The sequence below is a fragment of the Drosophila virilis genome, chromosome 2, assembly GCF_030788295.1.
Source record: "Drosophila virilis strain 15010-1051.87 chromosome 2, Dvir_AGI_RSII-ME, whole genome shotgun sequence".
Classification (NCBI taxonomy): domain Eukaryota; kingdom Metazoa; phylum Arthropoda; class Insecta; order Diptera; family Drosophilidae; genus Drosophila; species Drosophila virilis.
The window spans coordinates 4,592,918-4,620,405 of record NC_091544.1 but is presented as its reverse complement, the minus strand read 5'-3'; the positions used below and the strand labels follow the sequence as shown (position 1 = coordinate 4,620,405).

The window sequence follows — 27,488 nt, the reverse complement described above, 5'->3', positions numbered from 1 at the left end:
TTCGAGTATTAATATTAGTTATACACTGACAGAACGCACACATATTAACATTTAAGTTAGATACAAGATACAAGATGCAACTATTTCCTTTCGCAATTCCAAAATTGACCGAGACTAAATCGGATATCAGAGACCATATGGACCAGATATCTTTAATCTGGCTGCGGTGAGTTTTAACGATTCCTTGAAATATTTATTTCAAGTAGCTTTTGCTTAAATTCCTCATACACATATACATAAATATATACTATATATATATTTGTTTTGTTTTTCTTCAACTATGCACAAAAAACACATTTAACAATTAATTTTGTTTTTCATTTGTATTTCGGTAATTTCATTACATGTAGTTCAACTTTTGGACATTCACCGAGAGTATTTGGCGCTGCTTGATTGATTGATTGATTGACACTGAGACACGAATGCCGCATACTCTCCCATATATATTAGTTGTATATACAAACTACATACACTTACTTATTAGTTAGAGACTAACATAATCGTAGAAAGACAAATAAAACAAATGGAAGAAAATCAAACAAAATTAATCAGTCATTAAAATGTTTATACAGTCGCGGGCAAGAGTTAAAAACAGCTAGAGCTTAAAATTGCCTGTGCTTATCATTTGACGAGCTGTTCGCACACTTTTGCCCATTACTGTCAATATGTGTGTGTGTGTGTGTGTGTGTTGTGTGTGTGTGTGTGTGCTATAGCGAGCTGCCATAACTTAATTATTTACCCCTATATTTGCGCAAAATATTTTTATTTATTTTATTTATAACTGCAAGTCACATGCTCTACTGTCAGCTAACATGCCAACTGACAATAAGAACAATTTTGTTGTTGTTATTGATGTTGTTATTGCTGCTTATAGCCAACTGATTTGATCAATAGCCAAGTATGTCGCAAATGCTTAACTGTCTTTTCAATATGCCACGCAATCGGCACAGTCACAACTGCGACTAGACATACTTATGGAGAATTGCATATTCTATATGTTAGTTATTCGCAAGTAACTAAGTGTGTACTTAAAGTATCTGCGCGTAATATCTGTTCAGCTGGTTATTTAATTTGTTAATAACCATTTATAGAATGGCACGTCTATAATGAACAGTGGTGTGGGGGGTGGGGGGAGGGGGATAGCAACACAAATCAGCACTTAAGTCATCAATGTATCTAATTGTACCCTGTAGTTGTGGAAATGAATAAGAAATTGCATTCAAAAATAAAGCACAGGTATACGACGGACAGAAAAAACACAAATATATAAATATAGTCTTTAGCAGCATTTAAAAAGGCTCAATGAGGGCAAAAGAGAACGAACTAGCTGATTGTATGCCCTGCTCCTATTCCAAATGGTTAACAAGCATTTCTGAAAATGTATCTTACAGATAGATATTGGCTTCGTGTATAAACGATCCTATCAACTTATCAATCTCAGAAACTTTAAGAAATGTAATTGCTACCGCAGATTTTGTTCATTTCGAATAATCGATCACTCGCCCTGTTTACGCAAAATCGATAAGTATTGATTTGTAAATTTGATTTATTCTTTAGGCTCATAAGAGCTAAAATCATCAAATTTAATTTGTGTATGCATAGAGTATAAGAAGCACATCTATCTTTAGATACAAAACTATTCAAATAGAATGAGCTTAACGTCAAGCTTTTGCACTTCCTTGAAATGTATGGCAACAATTTAATTCGATTACACGTCTGATTGGAATAGATCCGGCTGCTAGTTAAACAGAGACTTTTAACTCTGACTGTTTCGTGGAATATGAAAATTAGCCAATTGCAATTGCTAAATTTGGCATATGTTAAGTTTGATGGCAAATGTAATTAATTAACATAGCCAGAGTTCAATTTAATTTTGCAACGCAATAGCTCAAGCAATGGGCGCCCCTTTTTGTTTAATCAAAGTATCCGAGTTAAATAAAATAAATATTGGCATAAGTGTATATGCGGGCAGACAGGCTCATTTGTCTATTGGGCTGAGCCATTAAGCTGGCGCTTTAGATAATGACTATGATTTGGAATATAGATATATATATATATATATTATATACTAGCAAAAATATAATAGATATTAAAGCCAAACAAAGCGAATTTGTGAACGCTTGATAAGCGTTCATTCTGTAAATAATTGCTTTGTTGAAATAGAAAGTTGAACGAAAAACCGAAAACAAAAGAAGAAAACAAGTTTGCAATCTTCATAATTTGTTTGGTTTTTTCGATTGTTCGTTATCTAGATGCAAAGTCAAAATGTGCTTGGATAAGATTGTCTGGGCATATGAAATATCATAAATAAATATAGAATCTCATGCTATAAATACAAGCCGATTATTGATTAAATTTTAAAATACAAAATCACTAAATAAAATATTAATCATATAAAAAAATGCAATTATCAAAATATATTTTGTTTTAGAAAAATATGTAGAAAAATTGCAACTAATTTGGTTTTTTTTTTTATAAGTTTTTAACTAAAATTCAACAAATTTTATTTATTTTATTTTTTGATAATTTTTTAACTTAAATTTAACTAAATTGCAACTGATTTTATTTATTTATTTTTTTAAATTGCAACTAATTGAAGCTTTTTTTTTTTTTTTTTTTGATAATTTTTTAACTTATATTCAACTAAATTGCAACTGATTTTATTTATTTGTTTTTGATAATTTTTTAATTAAAATTGCAACTAATTTTATTTTTAAATTTTTTTTGTGATAAGTTTTTAACTAAAATTTAACTAATTGCATTTTTTTTTTTTAAATAAGTTTTAACTAAAGTTCAACTAGTTATTTGTTCGTCGTGTGGAACTTATACACTTAGTAACTAAATATTTATTTAACATATATCATATTTGAGCGCCAACTATGCTACAACAATTAAATAATGCGCTCAAAAATGCGACCTGCTCGAATACATATACATACATATTTTAACAGCTTTGTTTTGATGAGACTTTAAGTCACATTTTACATTTTAGCTAGAAACTACAGGTGTGTCGAGTGTGGCTAATAGACCCAGCGGATATGTTAGTCATACAAGTATGGCATAGTATGGCATGGTGTGCATATATACGCTATACATATATCAATTGAATATGTTTAAGCTTCAGTTGGCCAAATCTAGTCAGTATCAAGTACTATATTAGAAGACAATTTTCACTTAAATAATCCATTTCACGCGCATGTATCAATATTTATGGGACATCAAATAGCAATACGTATATCAAACATTCAATACAATATATTTATGTGTCTGTATATATATATATGTATATATATTAAATAGTTAAGTATACTTAATATAAACACTGCACTAAATGCCAATCAAATGTTGCTTGAAATCGTTGCAGGCAATTCTAGGAATTTGGAATTCTTGTCTTTCATTTGTTTTGCCCAACAATTTCGCTTTAAATTCAATTTGTAAATATTTCAATTTCCTTTTTTTTTTTATTGTACGTATTCATATTTCATATTTCGAGTGTATTTGTTTGCACATCAATTTCGGATTATCTGTTTTTTTTTTGTTTTTGGTTTTTTTGAAGGCTTCAATATTTTTCTGTGGGATTGTCGTGTTCGGCTTAAACCCATTTTTAGCTGTTGCTTAGCGTGGTCATAGTTTTGGGCATATATATAGCTCTATATATAGGTAATACATATATTTGGAATTCCTAGCATAGGTTGTGCTGCATCTAACTTTACACACACACACACACAGCTGCACATAAGCCATAGAAGAAGAGCTGAAAGGGCTTAGTTAGTGTACAGCGGATGCAGCTGCTGCTGCTGCTCCTGTCCTGTCATTGTGGGCGTCGGCGTGGGCGTGCCAGCTGTATACTGTCGCGCACGCATCACATTCATGTGTATCTCCGATGAGGCCGTCGAGTTCATGTAGGCCGGCAGCTCGGCGGATCCGTCTCTGGTGCCGTTGTCTCTTCGATGGCCGCCGCCGGCGCCATTGCCCCGCCCAGCTGCCCGCAAGCTGGCGCGACAATTGATGAACGCGTAGGGACAGCAGCTCTGCAAGAGAAGAGCACACACACACACACACGTACAAACAGACGCAGCCAAAATGAGTGCAAATAGGCGTAGAGAGAATGCTTACTACGTACGCAAAGGTTAGGCATATTTAAACGACGTCGGGGACAGATACAGCGAGCGAGATAAATAGATTAGAGACAAAAAGAGACACACACACACACACACTCAGAATTCGGGTATGGGCGGTGGGCGGTGGGCGTGTGTTGGTGTGAGCTAGACAGCACATGTCTCTGCAAAGTTTCTTTTATAAACGAAAAAAAACAAATGACAAAAAAAAAAATGAAAATAAAAATAAACAAGTAAAATTGGTCTAGTCGAAAGTGTCCGACTAGAATATACCCTAAGCTCAGCGAAGTACCTGCAAATATACATATACATATGCTACATGCTGCTCAGCTCAGGCTGCTGCTATTTTTCTTCGTTGGATCTTGATTAAATGACATGGCTTAATTTTCGCATACAAAAGTGTGTATAATATCTATATGTACATATATACATATAATATAATATATATATAATAATCAAAGACGAAGGCTCTACCTCTTGTAGAAAAACAAACGTCGCTTACGAAGTAAGACACAACATCGTCTCGGTACGTCTACTTCATGCGAACGTTCGATCGCGACTGAATCAGAGTTCGCTTTGTGCCTACAGACGAGAGGAGAAGTGACATGGAGTTTATGCATGTGAGAGTGAGACAAGAGGTAATTGGTCTTGTGAAGCTCTTCTTGCAAGAATTAGAGTACAAGGGGAAGAGTTGAGTTGAGCGAGCTTGCGATAAAAGCGCAAATTATTGACCTTTGACTATGTGTCTGCTTGTATGTATTGCATATGTATGTCATATACATATATGTATATATGCATTTATTTCTCTTAAAGGTGGTATATTCTCACTATGTGTTTACTACATGAGAGCGATACTCATCGATTTTGTAAAAGTGGGTAGAGTTCTCGATATTTAAAATCGATCTAGGCCTGCACCAGGAGAAAATAAATTTGTAGTTTAAAATCTTTGTCTCTTGTATTCTCTGATTATTACAGACGGACTTGGCCAAATCGACTCGGCTGCTGAGGCTGACATTCTCATAAAACTTTTATACCCATTGCAGATATTTTCACTAGGCTTAGGGTATTAAAAGGGAAATTCCGAGCGAAATAAAAAACATAAAGCCGCATTCATTTAAAAAAAAAAAAGGGACTCACAATGCGTGTTCGTGTAAATGTGTGCGTGGTTGTTAAAGACTAGTGTGCCAAATGAGAAATGTGTAGAAAAAAAGGCAGAAAAAGAAATGTTATTCAAACAAACTGTGGGCATCAAAATATGCGCATTTATAAGTGTTTGTTGTTGTTTGTTTGGCGACCGTTTTGTAACAGGTGCTGTTGTTGCTTAACCGAAAAGAGAGCAGCATATGTGTGTGTGTGTGTTTGTGTATGTGCGTGTGTGTGTGCACTCATTCATATATGGATATGTACATATTATGATAGTATACTTATATAAGCGCAAGCTTTTCAATTTGAATATTACATTTTGTTTTGTGGCATTCTCTGGCAGGGCTTAGCGTTTGTCGGAACATATTAGTAGGGCAAAAGCCAGCTGTGCGTGGAAGAGATGAGAGAGCAGAGATAAAGATAAAGGAAAACAAACCAATTTACAATAGAGACAGAAAAATTGCAAGAGATTGCTTGAGAGTTATAGAGAAAGGGCAAGCAGTTCGTGCATGGAAGTCAACAGGCAATTAACAGTTTTGCAGTCGCAATGAAAGTCGTGAAAAGCTGCAGTTGAAGCAGTTGCAGTTGCAGTTGACAGTTGATAGTTGATTAATACTGTTGCTCAGTCAGCTAATATATATGCTAAGTTTTTAAGTTCAAGCTAAAATAGGGGCACTAGTTGCCAATGCAGCGCCAAGTAAACTCATATAGCTACCAGGATGGGCCTCTGTTGCAGTTCCCCCTCTTATTGTTGTTGTTGTTGTTTTTGCTGTACTTGTTGTTGTCGTTGTTGCTGTTGTACTTGGTTTTTCCGTTGCTGCAGCAGCTGCTTCTAACTAAGTCTAGTTGGGAGGCAAACGGCGTTTGGGGATCGAAGTGTTTTCAAAAGCAATATGTATTGATAGAAGGTCTTACTTGGCAATTTGTATAATGAGGCCCCGCCCACTACGTAAATAGGACAAATAGCCCCCCACATTGAACATTGAACTCACCTTTAGCGTCTTCTTGAAGGCGGCCCTAAAATCGCGATTGAAATATGCATAAATTATTGGATTCAGCGCCGAGTTAAAGTAACCAATCCAGAACAAAATGCCAACAACAAGTCGAGGTGTCTTGCAGCTATCGCAGAGCGTGAATATGATGTACCTGTTAAAGAAGAAAGTAACTATATTATATAAATATAAAATATATATTCAGGTATTGTAGAAACTTCTCTTGCATTTACACACAAAAGACTTTTAATTTTCATAGATATATCTTTGTTTTATAAGTAATTAACTAAGCAGGGCTAGTATAACTAAGGTCAGTTGTTTTCTAGTTAATTCACAACTCTGAACTCATTAAATCGGAGCAAAGAACTTTTTCATTTCAACTTTTCCTATCTCAAGCTTCACTAAAAAGTATTGCCTACGTTTAGGCGCAACAAGAAACTCAAGCCTTCGGCTTTTGTAATCTTTGACAGTTATTAAAATCATTTTAAAATGTTCATAACATTCTAGCAAAGTAATAAAAAGCATTTTAAAAATAGCTTCCACGTAGTTCAATTAATTTCGTGGTACATTTTTTAAATATATTATATGGCAAATGTTTGCCAGCTTTGAGCTTATCTTTTCAACTTTTCCTGTTTCAACTTTTAACTAAAAAATCGCAGCATACTTCTAGGCGCAATTTGAAATTTAAGTTTTCTAGTTTTGTGACCTTTGACAGTTATTTAAATTTTTTTTTAATTATCGTTAAACTCTAGCAAAATAAAAACAAGTAAGAGGTTCTAGTCGGGAGCTCCCGACTAGGGGATACCCTGAATTCTCTTCTTCCAACATCAAATGCATATAAATATTCTATTTTAGAAGCAACATATCATGTTTCGTAATTCTAGCTCTTATTATTTACCGATTTCTATCGATTGATTGGAAACGGAGTAAGTTATCGATTATCGGAAACTCGATCTGCGCAGGCACTAGGAGCACCTACATCTAAAATTTCAAGTCTCTAGCTCTTTTATAGGTTCTGAGATCCTTACGTTCATAGATACGGACGGACAAACGGACGGACAGTCAGACGGACATGGATAGATCGACTCGGCTATTGATGCTGATCAAGAATATATACAGTTAATGGGGTCGGAGATGCTTCCTTATGCTTGTTACCTAAATTTGGATTTTGCACAAATACAATATACCCTTATACCCATTTTTAATGGGTTCAGGGTATAAAAATAGCTGTTTAGAAATGGCATTCACGGCTTTCAATTAATTTCGTAGTATATTTTCTTATATTAGATATGGCAAATGTTGGACAGCCTCAAGCTGCCTGTACGCACCATAAGAAGAAGGGCAGCCAGCAGAGCAGAAATGCGCTCATTATGATGCCCAATGTGCGGGCTGCCTTCCGCTCGCGCCGCATTGTCGTTATGGTTGACTGCTCCACCTGTATGCTGGGCCGGGGCTTGGGTATCTGGCTAATCTGCAGATGCTTCTCCAGCAGCAGGGCGGCCACTTTGGATCTACGTCGGACTTTGTAATTAGCGTTAATTGTGGCAAACAAATTAATTGGTTTACCTGTAGACCAAACGCTCCTGACGGTCCGCCTCCTGGTAAATGCGATAGTACATGGACAGCATGACAATGCCCGGTATCCAAAAGCTCATCGATGAGCTAACAATGGCGTAGGCTTTGTTCACTTTGAATTCGCATATCTGCAATTCAATTAAAATAGATAACATGTTCGCCGAGAGTGCAGCACTTGATATGCAAGGGCTGTCAATTCATGGCATAAATCAAAATAAATAACATAGTTGAGTGCATTAAACAAAAGACTGCCAACAATAGCTGCGACTTTTATGGCCTGCCAACAGCATTAGAAGCGCCAATAAAATGCAATATGCAGTCAATTAAATGCAACTGCAACTGCAGCACGGCCCGGACAGACAATTGCCATTGTTATAATCGCGGGCGCAACGTTGCGTATGCGTAATGCGATTATTGCAGCAATAAATAGAAAAACCAATTACCGCATACATTAAATCAATGATGTGATATTGTGGCCACGCCCTCAACTGCTGAGGCCATCTAATTAGATTTATGCAAGAGTTGAAGCTAACTAAGTACAACAACAAGAACAACCGCAATAAGTTAAACTAATTAAAGCCCGAGTTGAATGCTAATGTATGCAAAGGGCTTTCAATGAGTCGGCGCTTTGTGTGAAGTCGAAAATTATGCACAGGCGGCACAAGCACAAGCAGAAGACGAGACACCACAAACGCAAATATAATTACATTTATTTATACATCAGCATTTGTATGGCAAAGCCTCTACGACAGCAGCTGGCAACAGTTGTTAGGCAGCTGAAAGCAGCAGGCAGCAGATATTGAACCACTTTCGCTGACAACTTAACAAATATGTTGGAATGGTCCAGGACGTGCTCATGTCGAAAACTGGCCAATAAAGCAGACTTAGTAATAAATATGCCAGCCGTCGGCTGAGCGCCTAAAATAGCATAAAAACGCTGCACACATAAATCAATTTTCTTTCAACCTCAGCTCTCAGACTGAGCCAACAGCGCTGAACGCGTGTCGTGTTCGCTATCGTGAACACCTGAACTTAATATGAGCTGCTCGAATTGAATATGTGCATTTTACGAGCAAGCTTTACTCGGGAGATACGCAGAAAGTTTCAAGCACACACACACAAATGAGTATGTATGTAATTACATACAGGCAAGCTAACTATGCACTTTACACACAGACTCTGGAAAGCGCAGGGCTCTTCTTTAAAAATTAGTTAAGTTTTTAAGGGAACTGAAAGAGGCATCCAAGGAATGAAATATTCCTAATCTGTGCATATGCCAATGAAAAGCTCCATGCCAAGTTTTTTGTATCTGACTCTAGTCCATTTCGAGTTATGCCTAAAAACCTTGAACTTAAATCGATATTTAAGTTTTTGAGATTCATAAAGGCGGGTGGACAGCTAGACCAAATCACCCTCTTGATGAAAGATATATTAATTCTATATATACATATATATATATATATTTTATGGGATCCAAGTGCCAAAGATATCTGCAGCTTTCAGTCGATTGTTCCCTTCGGAGCTATAAACTAATGGGATTAAATATAATCTACAAGCTACATTGATTTATGGTTCAGGATTCGATAAAAAACTTTCTGTCTTTAGGTAACGGTTCGCGAAGCATGTTTCCCACATCCTTGAATCCGGATATTAGTTTAATCTTTTGCTTGTCATTTATTTTTCAAAATTTTAAAGAGCGTGCGTTTATGTTGCTTGTGTCGTGATAATAAATTCCGACACGCGTCCAACTCTAGTCTGAAGGCAAGTCCAAGTGCCAACTACACTTGCAGGTGTTGGCAGAATTTATGGCACACCTTGTGGCCAATATGTGGGGCAGCAGCCGGCAAAATGCATGTCTAGCTGGCACACACCTGCACACACACACACTCACACTCACACCCCCACCCACACAGGCACACGCACACGAACACGTAATCTCGGAACGGAAGCTGCGAATTTTGAATTCTGATGCGCTGGGAAATTGAATAAACAATGCAGGCACAAATTAAGGCAGCTTACATGGGGATTGGATTTGAGATACTTCCAGTTCTCGTTAGTGGTATACCAGCCCGAGCAGATGGGCAGGAACGAGAGCAGCGCCGGCGACAGCCAAACCATCAGCAACATGATGAACACCCGACGATGCGTCATTATAAGCGGATAGTCCAGCGGCTGAACAATCGCATAGTACCTGAAATAGCAGTGTGTGCGTGTGTGTGTGTGTGTGTGTTTGTTTTTGGGGTACCTGTACCTGTCATTTGTTGTTGGGCACTTACCTGTCCACCGAAATGCAGCATAGATGCATAATGCTGGCTGTCGAGAAGTAGACGTCGAAACTGTTCCAAATGTCGCACATGAGTGAGCCGAACATCCATCTGCCAGATATCTCGACGGAAGCATTAAAAGTCATGGCACAGAGGGCAACCAGCATGTCGGCCACAGCCAGTGAAACCACAAAATAGTTTGTGATGATGCTGTAAATTAAGCATGTATATGGAAAAGGAAGTTTGAGAAACTTTCGGCGGAAATGCAGTTCAAAAGTTGTACAAATTGAGTTTTAAGCAACACACATTTATGTCATAATACTCCCGCGTCTAGTTTCCTCGTCAGCTTGTCGTCTTGATAACTTGTCTGTGTATTACACATACGCCGCATGTGACAGCAGCTTGTCGTGGCATGGATTTCGGAGTTTAATGAGTTAATTGATAATTTGCTCAACACACGGAGGCAACCAACCACCAGCAACTGGCAGTAACAATAATAACAAGCACCGCAGAATGTTAAACTCAATTATGGACACACGGCGTATGCGCAACGCTGAAAGTGATTGCAGCTTTAATTGCCGAAACTTTAAGCAAAAGGCAATTACATTTTCATAATTCATAATTTACACTAGGCCAATGAACCACGCACAATTCTACGCCCAAACGCCCACAAACTTAATTACAATCCGCAGGAACCAGGCACCAGATGCCAGATGCCAGGCGTCAAAAAAGGGCAGACAGCAAGGGGTTGGCCAAAGGCGGCCAGTTGATGGCCAGCTTTAAGCACCGCAGAAAATGTACAAGGTACGACAAGGCAACGTCAGAATATAAGTAGTAAAAAGGCGTCGCTTTAAAGCCGATTAAAGGATGAAGCTGTGGACTGGCAGCCTGAACGGTGCCAGCTCGATTCTGATAGGTGACAAGTTTAATTAGATTTATGACTTGTCAACTTCACCATTAAAATTTGGGGTCTTTGTCGGGGTAAGATACACAGTTTTGAAATTATTGGAAGCCTTTTGTGAGCTATGTTGAACATTGTTTTATAAATGTTTACTTGAATGTTCTTGAAAATTTATGGAATTAATTAAACACTAGTTAGAACCCTAAACTCGTTTTTATGTTGTCTAAAAACTGGCAAGTGGCAACTAAAGACAGGCAAATGGCGCATAAGGCAAGTTATTTAACAAATACTATAAAATAAATTAAAAAGTTTAAACCTTGCTAACTGTCGAATTCTGTTTTGATATGCAATATATGTTAAATTAAGTTTTAAAATGTGGCAACGCCACTTTGAAAATTGACAACGCTTACAAACAGTTCGATACCTTTTGGATATATGTTTAGCTGTTAACATAGTTGGGCGTTGCCAGATGCAACTTGAGCCTATCGTAAAATTGAGTTTATTGCGACACAAAGATTAACGAAAAAAGTTTAACATTATGTTATGTTCAAATATGTTAAGGTACGGGCAGACTGATAAACCTAACATTTATTTGTAACTCTCAGAGCTTATATCATATCCGACAATTTCAAGCTGTTTTCGGCATAAAATTGCACAAGAACTTCTGTCATTATAACTAGAATATAATAAGCAACATTTCATCTTTGCGGTACATATAACTTATATAGCTCTATTTAGACGTGCTGCAACACACAACCGACTTTTAGTTTGTTACCCCTAATGGTCTGTACAAAAGTTGGTTCAATTAGCGGACCGGATATTAAGTCAGCCAGCCGCACACGTACAATTGGCTAGCCCCTTGAACTAGGAAAAGGCTTCTGCACGTTTACACAGCCTTTTGATGTAGTTGGGTTAAATGATGCCCAAATTATCGCAGGGAAGCTGGAGTTAGACGTACACCTGTGATTTGACACGCACACACACACACACACACAGACACAGAGAAAGGGCACTCACGGGCCAGGAGACTTAAGTACGAATGCATGTTAAGCATAATTAGGCTTAATTTGCCATAATGATTTAAACTGCGCAGCTAAGCAAAACATTAGAAATGGGCCAGACGAAGCAGCAGCCAGATAACAAATTTTATGCACCTGGCAATAGGCAACATTCCACCATTCCATTAGATGCCCTTCTGCCAAGACAACAAAATTACCCGGCTACGCAGGCTCCATAAGTTAAATGAGCCCCGCAAATGTCAGGTGTGTCTGTGTGGCCCTTTGGGCTGTCGCCAAGGTGAACATTTTCTTGGGCGGCTTTAAGAGTTTTTATGCCTTGACATTGGACGCCCCCGGGCATGGAGAGGGGGAGAGGCAGGGGGAGAGGCAGGGGGAGAGACCGTGTGGTCGGCTATGTGTATGTGTGCTTTATGTTGCTTAAATGCCAGCAAAATACAACATATGAATTTGTGCCTGAAACACGTACAAAATTATGAAGAACTGCCGCAGGCTGACAGCCCCCACATCTCAGTTGTTGTTGTTGCCACAAAATTTATACGAATTGTCGTAAATGAAATGCCAGCCCGGTCGTGTGTGTGTGCCCTTTTCAAGAAGGCCACAATATTTTAATGCGCGCTTCTTATTAACATATTCGATGTAATTACGCACGTTTTTGACATTTGACAGTGCCGCACATAAGTATGCCAACGGGGTCAAGTTATTAAACAGATACCGTCCCCACACGACAAACAGTAGCCGGGTGCGATTGAGAGCCGACCAGTTGACAAATATCTTGACACGCAACTTGGCCAAAAAATATGATAAATGATGGCCAGCTAATGGGCGCTAAGGCGAACGGGATTAACACGCCTGCGGCCACAGCGCAAAAAGCTACATAGACACAAAGTCCTGCCAGTGTCCTTGACAGCGCATGATGACAATGGTGCTTTGTGGCGAACAATTCAATAATAAGCAAGAAAGAGTGCTAGAGTGGGGTATGCCAGACCACGAGATACCCGCAGCCGAGTATTGAGCTGTCGTTACAATTCGAAGTGTTCAATATTTGAAATCTGTCTACACAATAAATTTGATATCTGCTAGCTATTATAGTCACCGGATTTGAATATTAATTTATATCGATAAAAGCGGAACAAGTAATCGATACGCGAAAATTCTCTAGATTTTATTGCCTCTGGGATCGATAGATATGGATGAACATGGATAAATCGACTCAGCTTTTACTACGCATACTATCTATGGTACCTAATAACTTTGATGCCTGGTAGCTGTTAAAGTCAGCGTATTTCGAATCGATTTTTATCGATTTCATAGAAAACGGCACAAGCAATACAAAAATTGTCTAGCTCGACATGGATAAATCGACTCACCTGATCAACAATATCTATGCTTCATAGGGTCGAAATGGCTTCTTTTCCTATTTCTACTAAACCTTTTATCCTTTTTACCTATTTTTAATGCGCACAGGGTATAAATACAAAAGAGCGCCGCAAGCTAGTCGGGCCAATGGAAGAACGAATAAATGGGACACGTTTGGTCGTTGCTTCAATTACAGTTTTATACTCTTGCAGCGGGTATTGTTATTTTGTCGTGAGACAAAGTATATATATTCAAGGTAAAGTATATATGTTCGTGAACAGCATTAAGAGCCGAGTCGATCCGTCGAATATTAAGTTGTATGGAATACTAAGAAAGGGTTGGGTCTGCAAGGGTATTAAATCTTCGGCGTGCCGAAAGTAGCCCGTCTCTCTCATTTTTTTGTTGCCGTTGCGGCTGGTAACGCGATCAGAACTCACCGCAATTTCCGGTGGCGCATAACGGACACAATCACCAGCATGTTGCCCAGTATGGCGGCCAGTATGATGAAACCAATAATGAAACACTTGACGATGACAAATGTCAAATGCGCGCCGCCTGTTTCGGCAGCGGCTGCGGCAGTGCTGCCATTGTCCTGGACATGGCCAGCGTCAACATCATCCAAGGGAACGGACCGGCTGCCGCCGTTGCCAACACCTTCGTCCACATCGATGAGTCCATCGGCAACGAAATTCAAATAGCTCGCATGTGCCGATGCTGATACCGTGGCCGTCGCCTCCAGGAGCAGCGGCATGTAAACGGGTTGTGTTGTCGCCCCCGAGCCGCCATCCTCGAGCAGGGTCCTCGCCGCAGTCGCAGCCGTTGCCGTTATCCTGCGCATGAGGGTCATAGTGGATGGAGCAAATTGTTATTTTGTTGCTGCTGTTGCGCTTTGATGGCAAAGTTAGTCCTTGAATCCAATGCAATTATTGGCTTGCCACTCACTGCTGACTAGTTGCCCTATGGCATACACATAGTTAGGGGCGCTCGCCGTGCAGGACATGCTGAATGTAACTGTCATTTGTTGTTTGCTGTTTGTTGTTTCTATTGACTTTTGCTTTTACTGCTGACAGCAGTTGCTGGCCAAGTCTGCAATTGAATAGATATGAACGATTTATTAGTGCTCATATTTCATTTATTGTCGCATTGAAATCTATACTCGATTCGATTTGTATCAATTTGGCATTTGTTGTGCCAGCTTAATGAAGCACAACGTGCCAACGATTTATCAGCCTGCGGCGCGGGGCGGGGCGGGTCGGGCCCACAATTTGTAGAACATGCAAATGTAAAACCAGCCTCATAAACACCTTTTGCCTTTGATGGTATTGTATAAATTGTGCACCTCCAGGCACTTGGCTAACGAATACCCACACACACACACACACACACACACACACACACACACTGTGGAAACACAAATAAAGCTTCGGATGAGCCTTTGGCTGAGAACTGAGAACTGCCAATGAAATTGCTACCCACACAGGGATATGAAATTGTCTGTCTGTGTTCTTGCCTAACGTAATCCCACTCAACTCAATTGGCTTAATTTGCCATAAATAGCGCCAATGTGTCTGCTGGCTGGGACATTTTCTGTGACGCCAGCTTAAGCGGCAAAATTCAGTTCCTTCCGCTTACCGACAACTGTTGCCTGTCAATATTTTATCCTTATCAACTTTTAAATTATCTTGCACTTCTTCTTTAACTTTTCCAATTTGCCAAACTGCAGGTTTCTAATCAAACATGACTAACAAATTGCACAGAAGTTCTTGGCTTTTAAACCAATATTTAAATATCTACTGCGATCGGAAAATAGTTCTCAATATAAAAACTGTAACGTTTTGAATTAGTTTAAGGTTCTCGGAAAAATCGGCTGCTCTCGATTGAAGACCCTGGCAGCCATTGCTAATATGTTTATATAAATAAATAATTAACTACTTTCTGATATTTGCGCTACCCATAAATAAAGCTTAAAACATATATTAAACTGGCTAAGATAAATGTTTAGGGCATCATTTTCTAAATTTTAGATTAAATATATATTTTAAGGATATTGGCTTATTTTAACGCTACCGGAACTAAGGACCTTAAAAACGAAAAACTGGAAACGGAAGTAGCCCTTCAAGTTGCGCATAGACAAATATCTAAAGGCTGTTGCCAGAAAAATATGTAGCTATTTACAAATGTGAGTGTGTGTGTGTGTGGGTGTGTGTGTGTGTGTGTGGGAGTTATCTTTTGATTTGCTTCCGGTTAAGCAAACATTTGCGGCTTTGACTTGCCAGTCTCTTAAATATAACAAACAGTAGATGCTAATGTATGTGCGTGTGCGTGTGTGCGTGTGCGTAGGCGTTAGGAGTTAGCTAACAAAGTCTAAAGCTGATGGGATTGTGTTTTGGGTCTTGGGTGCTCTACCTTTGGGTAAATGAATTTCGTGTCGACACGCACACACAGAGCGACACTTGCACACACAAAAGCGCGCGCATGCTTTTATTTCCCATTTGCCCAGCTGAAGTGAACTTTAAATCAATAACAAGAACGAAAAGAAAAACACGAAATGAAAATCTTGAAATATGTCACGCGGCGGTGCTCTGCTGCTGTTGCTGCTGCTGCTTGCCAAGAGTCCTTTTGTCAACCACATTGACAATGCTTCACAACAATACAGAATACGGCAAGAAGAACATAATAGCTGCAGCTGCCTCACAAGTGCCCAGTGGCTGTGGGATTCGGTTGGGGCGCTGGAGCGGGCGCGCGGAGTAGCCCAAGAGGAATGAAGTCGATTGAGATTGGTTGCCGTACACAGACAGGCACACACAACATCGCTGCTCTCAAGGTAAGGACATTTCAAACCACAGCCGCTAGCCCTTCTCAGCCCACTTTCCCAGTCCCAGTTCCACTCTCTCTCCCCCTCAGCGCCTAGTCCAGATTGTTGGCTGACTCGCGCTTTTCACGCTTTTCTTTTTCTTTTTTTTTCCTTTCGACTTTTATTTGTTGTTAAAGTATCTGGGATTTGGCAGCGCTTGTTTGCTTTTGGGATTCATTCATTCTTAAGGGAAGGTCATGCTTAGGAAAAGGTCAATATACAATGGCGCAGAAATGAATATTTCAGTTTCAACTGACAGCAATACAAGCTATATGGAGGTCAAAGCATATGGGAATTAGCTAGAGCGCATCTATACTTAATATATAAACAATAAAATACCTAAGGCTGATAAATATTTATGTCTATGAAACATCAATTTCATCTGTTAATGAAAATCGAACTGAAAAACGAGTGAATTAAACATTGAAAAAAAGAGGGAGAGAGAGAAATGGACCAAGTTGAAGCAAAAGTGAAAATTTGGAATATACCGAAATGTTTTGAGTAGCAATTATCTATTACCTGTATATTAATTATAAATATAAGAGGGAGGGAACAATCGAAACAAGTAGAGAGTGTGCAAGAGGGAGTGAGAGAGATAGAGAGAAACAACAGAATTAATATTACTGTTTATGCATGAGAATTGTGTAGAGGGGCGATATTTAAAATCTGAGTTAGTATATTAATATAATAGTTTTCGATGAATAGGAAGCTATCGTAGTGTGACAATATAATTGAAGGTATATCAAAGCCTTATACAAATGTTGTTGCCCTTAGTTTCTAGCAAATAGTTGACAAATAATATTTAATATTTGTTGTCGTTTCTGTTTTCCCCACTGTGCAGGCTTCGTTACAAGTTTATGGGCTGGTGGGTCAGCGGGTCGTTCACACGACGCTCCATTCATATTGTGACGGGATGTGATTCATTTCATTTGGGCTCCGACTGCGGCCCGTCTGGCCATTGTCGAGGTGCAATCGAGAATGATTCGCTGGCCTGGCTACCTGCCTGACTATACAGGCTACGGATATTCTTTTTCTTGTTCCCTTATAAGTTATTTATTCGTACTTATTTTTGCTTATTTGAATTTGCCAGTGTGTTTATTTACAGCTGAGCATTGGGCGAAGCCAGGCGTCAGCTATTTGCTTTGGCTAACACACACATACACACACACACACACACACTAACTAAAGACATTTTCGCCTTACAAGGAGACCAAGTGCTTGTTGGTTTGGATTAAGGTCAGTTGTTGGCCGATTTTGGGCTTTAATTACTTTCTTTGTGCTGGCATCTGGGTGCGGGCATTAAACACTTTTCGCTGATTTTAATTAATTTTTTATTTATGCAGGCAGGCAGATTTTTAACGCTAATTGATTTTACTTTCAAAGTGGGTGGTTCTTGTACCGAAAGTATAAAAAAAAAACCCGATCAAGCCCATTCTTGGGTCATTTATCACGGCAGTATTAATGTGGACGACAGCGACAGGGACGTGGTCAGAAAAATATTGCTCGAGTCTTTGTCCAGATGTGAATTAATTGAGTGCTAAAAATGGCAAAGACAAAGCGGATGCGATGGCCAGATAAAAGGACGAACCGATGGACAACAAACCAAATCAAGCGAACATTCTTTTGCTTGCCAAACAACAAATCGAACCGAATGCGTAAACAAATCGAATGCCAACGAATCGAAACTAATTGGGCGCCTCGAAATATGCAAAGATAAAGCCGCAGCGATCTGTGCGGACCGCATTGAATGGATACCAAAGCAAGGGGCAAATTTTTGGTTTATAGCGGCCATTTGATAAATCAAATGGAAAAGGAAACCAGAAAACTTTCGGTTACCCAACATGAAGCACACAAGCGAATGGCGCATGTGTGTGTGTGTGTGTGTGTGTGTGTGTGCCCCATGACCTTGCGAGTGCTGCGAACTGTATCGGGCAATCAGCTGGCAGAGCGGAAGTCGCAGTTCAATTATTCATCTACCCACAAACACGTTCTTTTCCCTTACATTATTATGACGGAGCGGCATGCAATACACACACGCACACGCACACACACACACACACACACGCACACGCATAAGTATGTAGATTGCTGACCAACAGCAAATTGGCCATCTCCTTGGCCTCGAGCATTTACATTTTAAATTGCAGCTATGTATTTGTATTTGCATTTGCATTTGCCAGCAAAATGGCCTCAAATACGCGTTACAAATTTCTGAATAGCATTTTTTGTACACAATTTGAATTTAGTTTGCATAACACACACACACACACACACACACACACACACACACACACACACACACACACCCACACACACACAACATGCAACCTGAGCTAAACAGAAGCGAACCTTTGAGGCTGGCATTTAAGCGGCTTTTTACATTCACATGGCTGTTGACAACGCCAACAACCAGTGCTGTGGTTTCAATGTGGATGACAACTAGAAAAGGGTGGCATTTTTGAATTATTCCTGGAATATGGCAGAAACAAAAAAAAAAAACGAAACACAAATGTGACATGTCATAAAAGTGCACAAGTAACAATTACACATGTAAATAGTAAATGTCAGAGGCAATGGAAAGCCTGTGGGCTGACCAGATTTCTGTACGAAAGCAAAACATATACATACATTATATTTATATACAGCAACTGGCCAATCGAATAGCATCTGTCGGTTTATCTAAGACTTCACATAGATGTCAGAAAATTGGAAAATATTTTGTAGAACCAACTCACACATCTAAGGCTTAAGGTAACCTTTTATATGATTGATTTCAAGTTCGACATTTATTGAGGTAAGAAAAAAAAAAAACGTAAAAGTTCGTGCAGAAGGTTGAAAACAAATTCAAATCATTTGCTACTCTTTGCGACTGCGACTGTGACATTTGAACTTGATACGCATGAACGAGCACACGTGTCGAGGCTTAACAAGCATCGCAGAAGCAATCGCAAATATAAGAGGCTTTCGCATGCTTTCATCCACGTACAGACCTTAAAATCGGTTAAAATCAAAAAAAAAAAAAAATTCTCTACAACTGTTTATTTCTTTATCTAGCATATTGTGTTACCTATGTATATACTGTACATAAACGAATGTTTTAGCACAATACAAAGCAACAAGAACATTTTGAAGGTTAGTTTGATTGAAAAGGCATATGCACACATACTCTCAAACAATGCAACAGATTGCTAATTACAACCTGAGGCCTGTGTTTTTTATATGAATAACAAATTGTGAGCTAAATAATGACAATGGATAGTTTTCATCCCCATCAACTGGGTAACATGAACAAAATTCAGCCGTAAAAAAGAATGAATTCAAGAGGCTCAACATATTTTATATCAAAATATAATGTAACATTTTTTGGGCAAGTTCTTGTAGTTATGCTAGAATATCATCCATAGCATCTATCAAGCTTGAACATTTTTCAGATAATCAATTGTGAGCTCTTTTTCTTCTTAACAGTGTATCTAAAAGTATTTTTCGTCTATTTATCAAACATTTGTTAACCATCATTCAATAAAAATTAGTTTTTTATTCATTTTGGGGTAAATTTAAGTCGTGCATGCTCGACACCAACATGGCTTTATGTGTCTGGCAGCCCTTTGTGAAAACGTAAATCCAAAAAAATGCCACTTGTGCAATTTTTAATTAATTTCTCCTGTTGCAAGCAAGCCCTTAACCAGCTTTTTATACAACATGCTTTGCTACGAAAGATGAACGCGAATTCATATGAATTTTTTGCACGATTTCCGTGCACTAAAAATAAATGTTTATATCATAAATGAGAGAAGCCAAGAAAATTAAACATCGTTTAATATTTTCCCTTATTTTTGCCATCGCATACCATGTTCATCTGCCTAACATTGCGCATACGTCGCGCTGGCAGCCGTTTCCGGCGCGGCAAACCATTTTCCATAGCATACTTTCCAGCGCTGGGTTTCTGTGCCAACGCGCCAGCTGTTGAATATTTCAGCTTATTTGCAGTATTTATGCCGAGTGTGTGTGTGTGTGGGCACACTGGACAGCGTGAACACGTTTCCCAAGGCAGTTGTGTTTTTAAATACCCTTCAAGAGGGTAGCTTAGGCTTATGGAAGGAAAGGACCTAGACTCTATAATATATAGAAATTATTCATATCTGCGAAATAGTTGCTCAGCTTTTGGGCTATAGTCGTGCACTTAGCTCTCTTTGATGCAGTAAATACATATATATTTGGGGATTTGCTGGATCGTACAGCCATATCATATGACTGACAACAGAAGAATTGTTCGAAAATGTATTTCTTGTGTGAAAAACTTAAACTTAGCGAGATTAACCATCCCCCTTACATGTGAATAACAAAGTCTTTTTAAGATCAGATATCCTTATTTTTTAGAAAGGCCGCCACATGAGAGAAAATATCTGGTTTTTAAAGATCTCTCGATCAAGATAAGTTGTATATATACAAGCACTATGATGTCAAATATCCGAAAGGGTATTAAAATCTTCGTCCTAACGTAGAGAGCCGTTCTTTCGGTTTGTTGTTTGCTTTTGGTTACATAATTTGTTTTATACATATTTAGCCGCCAGCGTTGGCATTCATAATTTATTTGACGAATGTAAAAGTGCAAAGAAGTCAGCGCAGGACACTTCATCAGGCACAGGTGTGTGCACACATGTGCCGTGTCATTGTTGCTGTTGCTCTTTCATATGCAAATATTTAACTTAGTTGTTTATTCTTGTTTATTATTTGCCAGCCATCGAGCGGATAATGTTTTGTTAGCAATGCGCGCTTGACGCTTCATTTAAGAATTTTTAAGCATTCGAAATTGTTGACAAACGTTTGACAAGGCCAAAAGTAACTGCTTTAACGTATGCTTAACGCTTTAATTGATGCGCAAGGTATCACAATGTGCTTGACAAATTTTTAGATTTATTTCACGTTGATGGATAATTCAAAAATGCGAAAAGCCACGCCTGGCTGTGTGTGTCGGACACATCTGTATGATTTTTCTATATACTATGTGTATATATGTCAGAGACACGGCCACAATGGCAACAATATAGCAGTATAGCAGATGGTCCTGCTCATGTGTCTGCCGCAGTGCGTCTGCCTTCCGCATGATTTCATATTTATAAATGCACTGGTGCAGCAGCAGGCACGGCTATTCGTGCTTCAAAAGCCGCTGGCTTTGAGCGTGAAAGCGAAAGAGAAAGGCAAAACGAGAGCATTTTGTTTTAAATGCCATGCTAACAATAGAAAAGAAGCATCCTTATCAAGGACATAAACAATTGCAACGGTGAGGCACGGCACTCTCTAGCATGTTCTTGTTGTTGCTCTTATTATGTGGGCGGGCCAGCGCCCAACGAGGAAAATACTTTCCTCAATTGTTGTTACTTTTGTGCTGATTATTTGAGTGTGCGTCTGTGTGTGCTCCTGTGTGTGCTTCTGTGTGTGTGTGTGTGGATAGAGAGGAAGCTGCTCTTGGCACGAGTGGTTGGGTTTGCTGACTGTAGACTGAATGCCAACCTGAACCACGTGGCTCGAAGGACTGGCGTCTATCAGCCGCACACACTTTTTGGCTTTTGTTTTTGCACAAGACCACGACCTTGGTCGCCGGTCTGCACCTGATTGCAGTACCTGAAACTATGCAATATAAACAAGAACTTTGCCACGCACACACACACACACACACACACACACACAGCATCAGTATGCGCTGCTTCATTAGTGTTAATTGATTACATGGCCCGAAGAAGTAAAAACCGACGACAAAGTCTCTGCGACGACATTGACAAACGAAGCGCAAAATTGCAGACAGCCGCTGAAGGGTGCGGCGGGTGTAGGGGGGGGGGGGTGCGGTTGGCCCTGGTTCGGTTTGGCGGGCAAAACTTTGGCCAAGTTGTTGATGCAGCTGAGCCAAGCAAGAAACTATGATTATCATGAAATCACGTACACGGCACGGTCCGGATTTCGTTCGAGTCAATCAACTAAGTCGATAGACAATGACTTTGGCCTTTTCATGCCGAGCGACGAGCAGCCAACCTTCGATATCGACATTTTTGCCTTTGTCGGTCAAAAGGAATGTCAATTGCCATTTGCATTGCACACAAAATACATATATATGGTACACGTATCTAAATGTCAACCCAAAAAGAAAGTATGTCATGTATTCCGACCGGGGCGGCCTTTTGTGGGCTTTTTATGGCATCTGCGGAACGCGGCACATTTGATGGCATTTTGATGCTTAATATTACTGCAATTTTGTACTTATTTTATTTACACACACACACACGCCGAGTATGAATATCTGATTGGAAGCTGTTTCGCCTCCAATATATGCCACGCCGCGCCCCCGATAAGCCCGCCTTCTACATTCCTCCATTAGTACTTTTCAGAGAATAGAATTTGATTATACGCGCTTCGCTTGAATAAATGTTTAATTTTCGTTAAAGTGAAGCATCTTTTAAGTCCGAGCTGCGTGCTCTTGGGCTAAATTTGTGCACATATTGAGCACATTATCGACTTGTGTACTTACATACCTATAAAGACATATATATATATATATATATACATATATATTTGTATGTATGAATGTATTTATGTTTATATCGAAGACCGTTTCGTTTTTATGGCCTTACCCAGAAGCACAGCCCACGCAGCTTGGCCGTAAATAACATATTTAATAAGCCAAGAATGTTGACTGAGCAAAAAAGCTGGCAATCGAATAATGAATATTTTAAATATGAACTAGGTAGATAATTTGATTGCTTTACATTTGAAAAGAAGCTCATTTAATTAAATATCATTTTATATGCTGTTAATTGTTTAACAAGATATGATCCACGAATTTAAATTAATTACAAATTTAATGCCATATTTGTTTTCTTTTGTATATTTAATATGAGTAGTTATGCCTTTTATGATTTAAACGATTAAATTTATGATATATTTCCAAGTGTGATTCATGTGAAGAGGCAAAAGTATTTTTAGCTGGTATCCCTTTTAAATATCTGCATTAAATTCTTTTTTAATTCTCTTACAATAAAAAAATTTTGTTCAAATGAAAACTCGCAGCTAAGAGTCTCTAAGGCTAGCTGCAAAACCCAGACCAGTTGTTAGCAACAATAAAATATGAATTCAGCTTTTAGTATCTAATATTTATAAGAAATAAAAAAATACTCGTGTCGACTCGGCTGACTGACCCGAGCACATAACACACGGCGTTAAGCCCACAGCTTGCAGCTGCAAATCCTTTGACTTTATTTCTTTGGCTTTAACGCGCAGATTTTCGCGAATTGTTTCCTTTTGAAAATATTAGGTGCAGAAGACCTGAAATCTACACGTTGTCGCATTTGAACTGGGACTGTTGTTAAATATTTTGTTAAGAATTCGTGTTTATGATAGTGATTTTTTTTTATACTACATACCAAGCCCACTCGAATATAGTAAGCCCTCTGAACTATGAAAATGTGATTAAGCGCCAAGATGGGTCTTGAAGTAAATTCCGCCCGCAATTAAGGAAAATTGGCAAAACAATCTGAGCTTACTTTCAAAAATCTTGTTGAGAATTCATTGGAAAAGTGTTTTACACTTTGCGGTAAAACCATCAATCCTTGATAAATGAAGGAACAAGGTGGTTGAGTCAAGGCCCTATATCATTAAATAATGAATGTGTGATTTACACGTTTTTAATGTTTACGAAAAGTGGATTTGAGGTTGGGAAAATGACCCACTCCTCTATGAACTCTAAATGTTCAAGTAGCGGCAGACGGGTGGAAGACCCTTGGATGGGCCGAGCAAAGCCGGGCAATATCCGCTAGTAAACTATTTATATTTCAAGCAGTGCCAGCAGTCACTTTACATTTACATTTACCGTTACATAGTCTCTAGGAACATAAAACTATCTGCAATGTTCGAAAGGCTCAGACTCAGTAAATTGAATAAGTAATAGAATTTTAGTGAAGTGAATACGGATTGAGGTCTGAGCACAATCTAATTTTGTATCTATTGTTCGTGCCGAGAAAGCAATTTCGATTTGACGGCCCCCAATGAAATATTTAGGGCACAAATATGAAATCCCATATTGAATGCTCGGTAAATGGTGCACAATTTAACTTTTATTGGCGCTGCGTATATACTTATATATAACATATAATGCGATTCGGTCTCGGATTGCCAGCAAAGGTCATGCACAACCCCCAACCCTTGCCATAATGGCCGGCGACCTTGCAAGGTCTGGCAAGCATATTGAGCGCAGACAAAGCAGCGCTTTGTGAAAAATGCTCGCAAGAAAATACATATTTGTTATTTGGCTGACAGGCGACGGCAACAAGAAAAATCACGTTATTCAAGATGGCAAAGAAACAATAAACGTGCACAAACTACATCTCGCTATAAAAAAAAAAAAAACCCGCTGGCCTGATGGCTTTTGTCTGATATTCGATTTGTGGTCTCTATTTCCTCTTATCAAATAAATCAAACTCGCAAATTGAGAGAGCGACGGCTTTAAAGACGAGCGTGGCATAAAATGCCACTCGAAACTAAAAGTGATTAAATTAATATTGGAAAAATCTGAAATGGCCAGTTTTCTGGACAAAAGGACTTCTCAATGGACTTCTGAGCGGCCGTTAAAAAGCAGCGCACGCAGCGCTTGTTAAATTTCAGCTGCACAAGCGCGCGCGTTTGTATGTGTGTGTGTGTGTGTGTGCGGGGGGGTTGGGGCTGGGCGTGTGTGTGCACCCGCTGCTTGGGCCACGCATCATAACATGTCAATATACTTTAACTCCCAACGCCATTAAAGTCAAATGCTCCATGGGGAATTTCCAAGGTAATGACTGTCGAGGTGGCCAAGCCCCCATCCCCCAACTATCACAATGAATACCCTACAATTTTGACAGAAAACGGTTGGCTAGATTTCGAGAGTAAGGGTAGATATTATTTTAGAGAATGAGATAAAGGGGTAACAGGAGTCGATGGGGTGATAGAATAGTATTGCCATGGATAAATATAAATATTAAATTAAAAAAAAATTAAAATAAATAAATTAAAATAAATTATTAATAATATATTTTTCGCTCGACTTGATTATTGTAATCGTACTCGCAATGCTTTTTTGCCTTTCTATCCAGCCAAGCAACTGATTGTGCCTCTGCTGCATACAGGGTATCTTGATGTCTTGTTAAGCATAAACTGGCGACGAGCCATTACGTATTTTGTGTTTTTGAATTTTAGGTGCACAGTATAACAAAATCACATAATGGCACCAACCCAACGAAAAAGCAAAGTGCACAAAAAAAAAAAAAAAAAGTAGCAGCAAATGCTGAAAATCGAATTTCGCTGGAAAAGTATCCTGGCGACGGGCAGAGCAGAGGCAGCTGTCTGCCAGACATGCCATCATTTGGTGATGGTGTATTAAAGCTGTTGTTTGTATTTACATGCAGGTGGGCGACATTTGTTTATATTTGTATTCCCATTTGCATTTGTATTTGTATTCAATCAGCGTCAAGCGAGGCGCCAAAACAAAAAACAAAAAAAGAAGCGGAATGGACCAACGATTTAACAACAAAAGCCAAAAGCTGAGCAGCGTCTGTGAAATGTGAAGGCAAATCAAATAAAATAAAAAACGAATACAAAAAAGCAAATAATGGCACTGCTTGCTGTGTGTGTGTGTGTGTGGGAGTGTGTGTATTAGTGTGTGCATGTATGCGTGTGTGAGTAAATGTATGTGCTGTCAGCCGTCATTTTAGCTGCCATTTGCCAATGTAGCCAAGGTGAGAAAAAGCTTTCAATTTGATGGTGTTGATGGCTTGCTGCAAATACTTATGACATCGCAATTTCAATAGCAACAACATTCACACACACACGCACACACACACACACTCACATGTAGTTAACGAACTCAATTTCTGTTGACTGACAACTATAATAAGTGTGGGCTTATTGCCTAATGAGTGTTATTTTGACTATTGGTGCACAGCTCAGGCTGATTACAATATCATTACAATGTCATCAGCATCATAACATATAATACATATGTGTGCAGATGCCATGGAACTATCAAGCTGTCATATTGCCAGCAATAATGATGAAAATAAATAAACTGTCTCCGGCCAGGGTCGGAGCTTGGAGCAACAGTCTGTCGGGTGGCGTGTCGTCCTTCAATGGCCAAGCCTTGCTACCTCTGCTCCATTTGCTCGTTAAGTTCATCCAGTTGCCGTAATGAAGCTATAATTAGATAAGCGCAGCAGCAGCAGCAGTCAGTCACCCAGTCAGTCAGTCAGTTAGTCAGTCAGTTAGTCAGTCAGCTAAGCAGGAGTTCTCTGCTCTAGTTATCTATGCGAAGGGGCACGCTAGCCCGGTGAGCTATTCATTCGCCAGGTTGGCAACAATGACGATGTGTATCTCTTAGATACACAAAACATGGCCCTGTATTTTTAGCCAGCAGCAGACAGTATCAAAAACAAAAGCAAGTGCTGCAAACGTTTGAGCAGCCAAATTCCAACTGACAGCCATCGGAAGCCATAGACATCACCATGGCGATACACTTACAACTGTGCCCGAATATCGCATTTGTTTAGCTACTTTATTCAACCCGAATGACTGTTAATCAGTCAGGGCGACATTTCGTGGCGCACACATTAAGAATGTACACGGAAATGCTTTGGGCAACGGTGCGTATGAGTAATGTGAGACAAGTTTGGACTCAAGTTTGGAGCACAGGGCGAACTGTTAAGTGTGTAGTTTGTCAGTTGACTAATGGAAATGGGAAAAGAGTCACTAGCTAGTTAGCTATACTAATTAGATATTAATATTTAAAATTCATTTGATTGTAGACTTTGAGGATTGGAGCCTTACTTCAAGTAGAAATAATATTGGATGCACTTAGTTCCATTTGAATATGTACAACAGGGGCAGAGCGTTTTTTCTTTTTAACTTTGATTTACTATAATACATTCACATTAAAAATAACACTATAATTAATTTTAACACAGGAGCGCTAGCGTCCAGGCCTTCAGCTCTTCAGCTAAGCGCATAAAAATAAAATTAATTACAAATTTGGGTCTATTCGTGCTCGGCATTCCAATTTATTTTTGACCATGAACATAAGTTTAAGTCCAACAAACGCAGCCGAATCAAAAGCCAAGCCAAGCCATTATTAAAAAAATAAATTTGAAAAATATTTTAATTGAACCACATCAAATACCTTAAAACCCAAACATTGAATTTATTTCGCCATTTTTTGGGCTTAGATCAAACCTTTTTTGGAACAGGCATGCGGCAG

The 27,488-nt window shown here is 39.1% G+C and overlaps 1 protein-coding gene across 1 annotated transcript in view; it reads right to left on the bottom strand.

The window, feature by feature from the left end:
* Positions 1–2,710: 2,710 nt before the first annotated feature.
* Octbeta1R (Octopamine beta1 receptor) overlaps positions 2,711–27,488 on the bottom strand; it is a 29,292-nt gene continuing 4,514 nt past the window's right edge. Inside the window, exons 2-8 of the mRNA XM_002054808.4 lie at positions 13,806–14,454; positions 10,105–10,302; positions 9,848–10,019; positions 7,820–7,956; positions 7,582–7,764; positions 6,254–6,407; positions 2,711–4,031 (exon numbers count right to left, since the gene is read on the bottom strand). Coding sequence (XP_002054844.1) covers positions 3,765–4,031; positions 6,254–6,407; positions 7,582–7,764; positions 7,820–7,956; positions 9,848–10,019; positions 10,105–10,302; positions 13,806–14,215 — 1,521 coding nt within the window. The 5' untranslated portion in view covers positions 14,216–14,454 and the 3' untranslated portion in view covers positions 2,711–3,764. The remainder of the gene's footprint in view (positions 4,032–6,253; positions 6,408–7,581; positions 7,765–7,819; positions 7,957–9,847; positions 10,020–10,104; positions 10,303–13,805; positions 14,455–27,488) is intronic.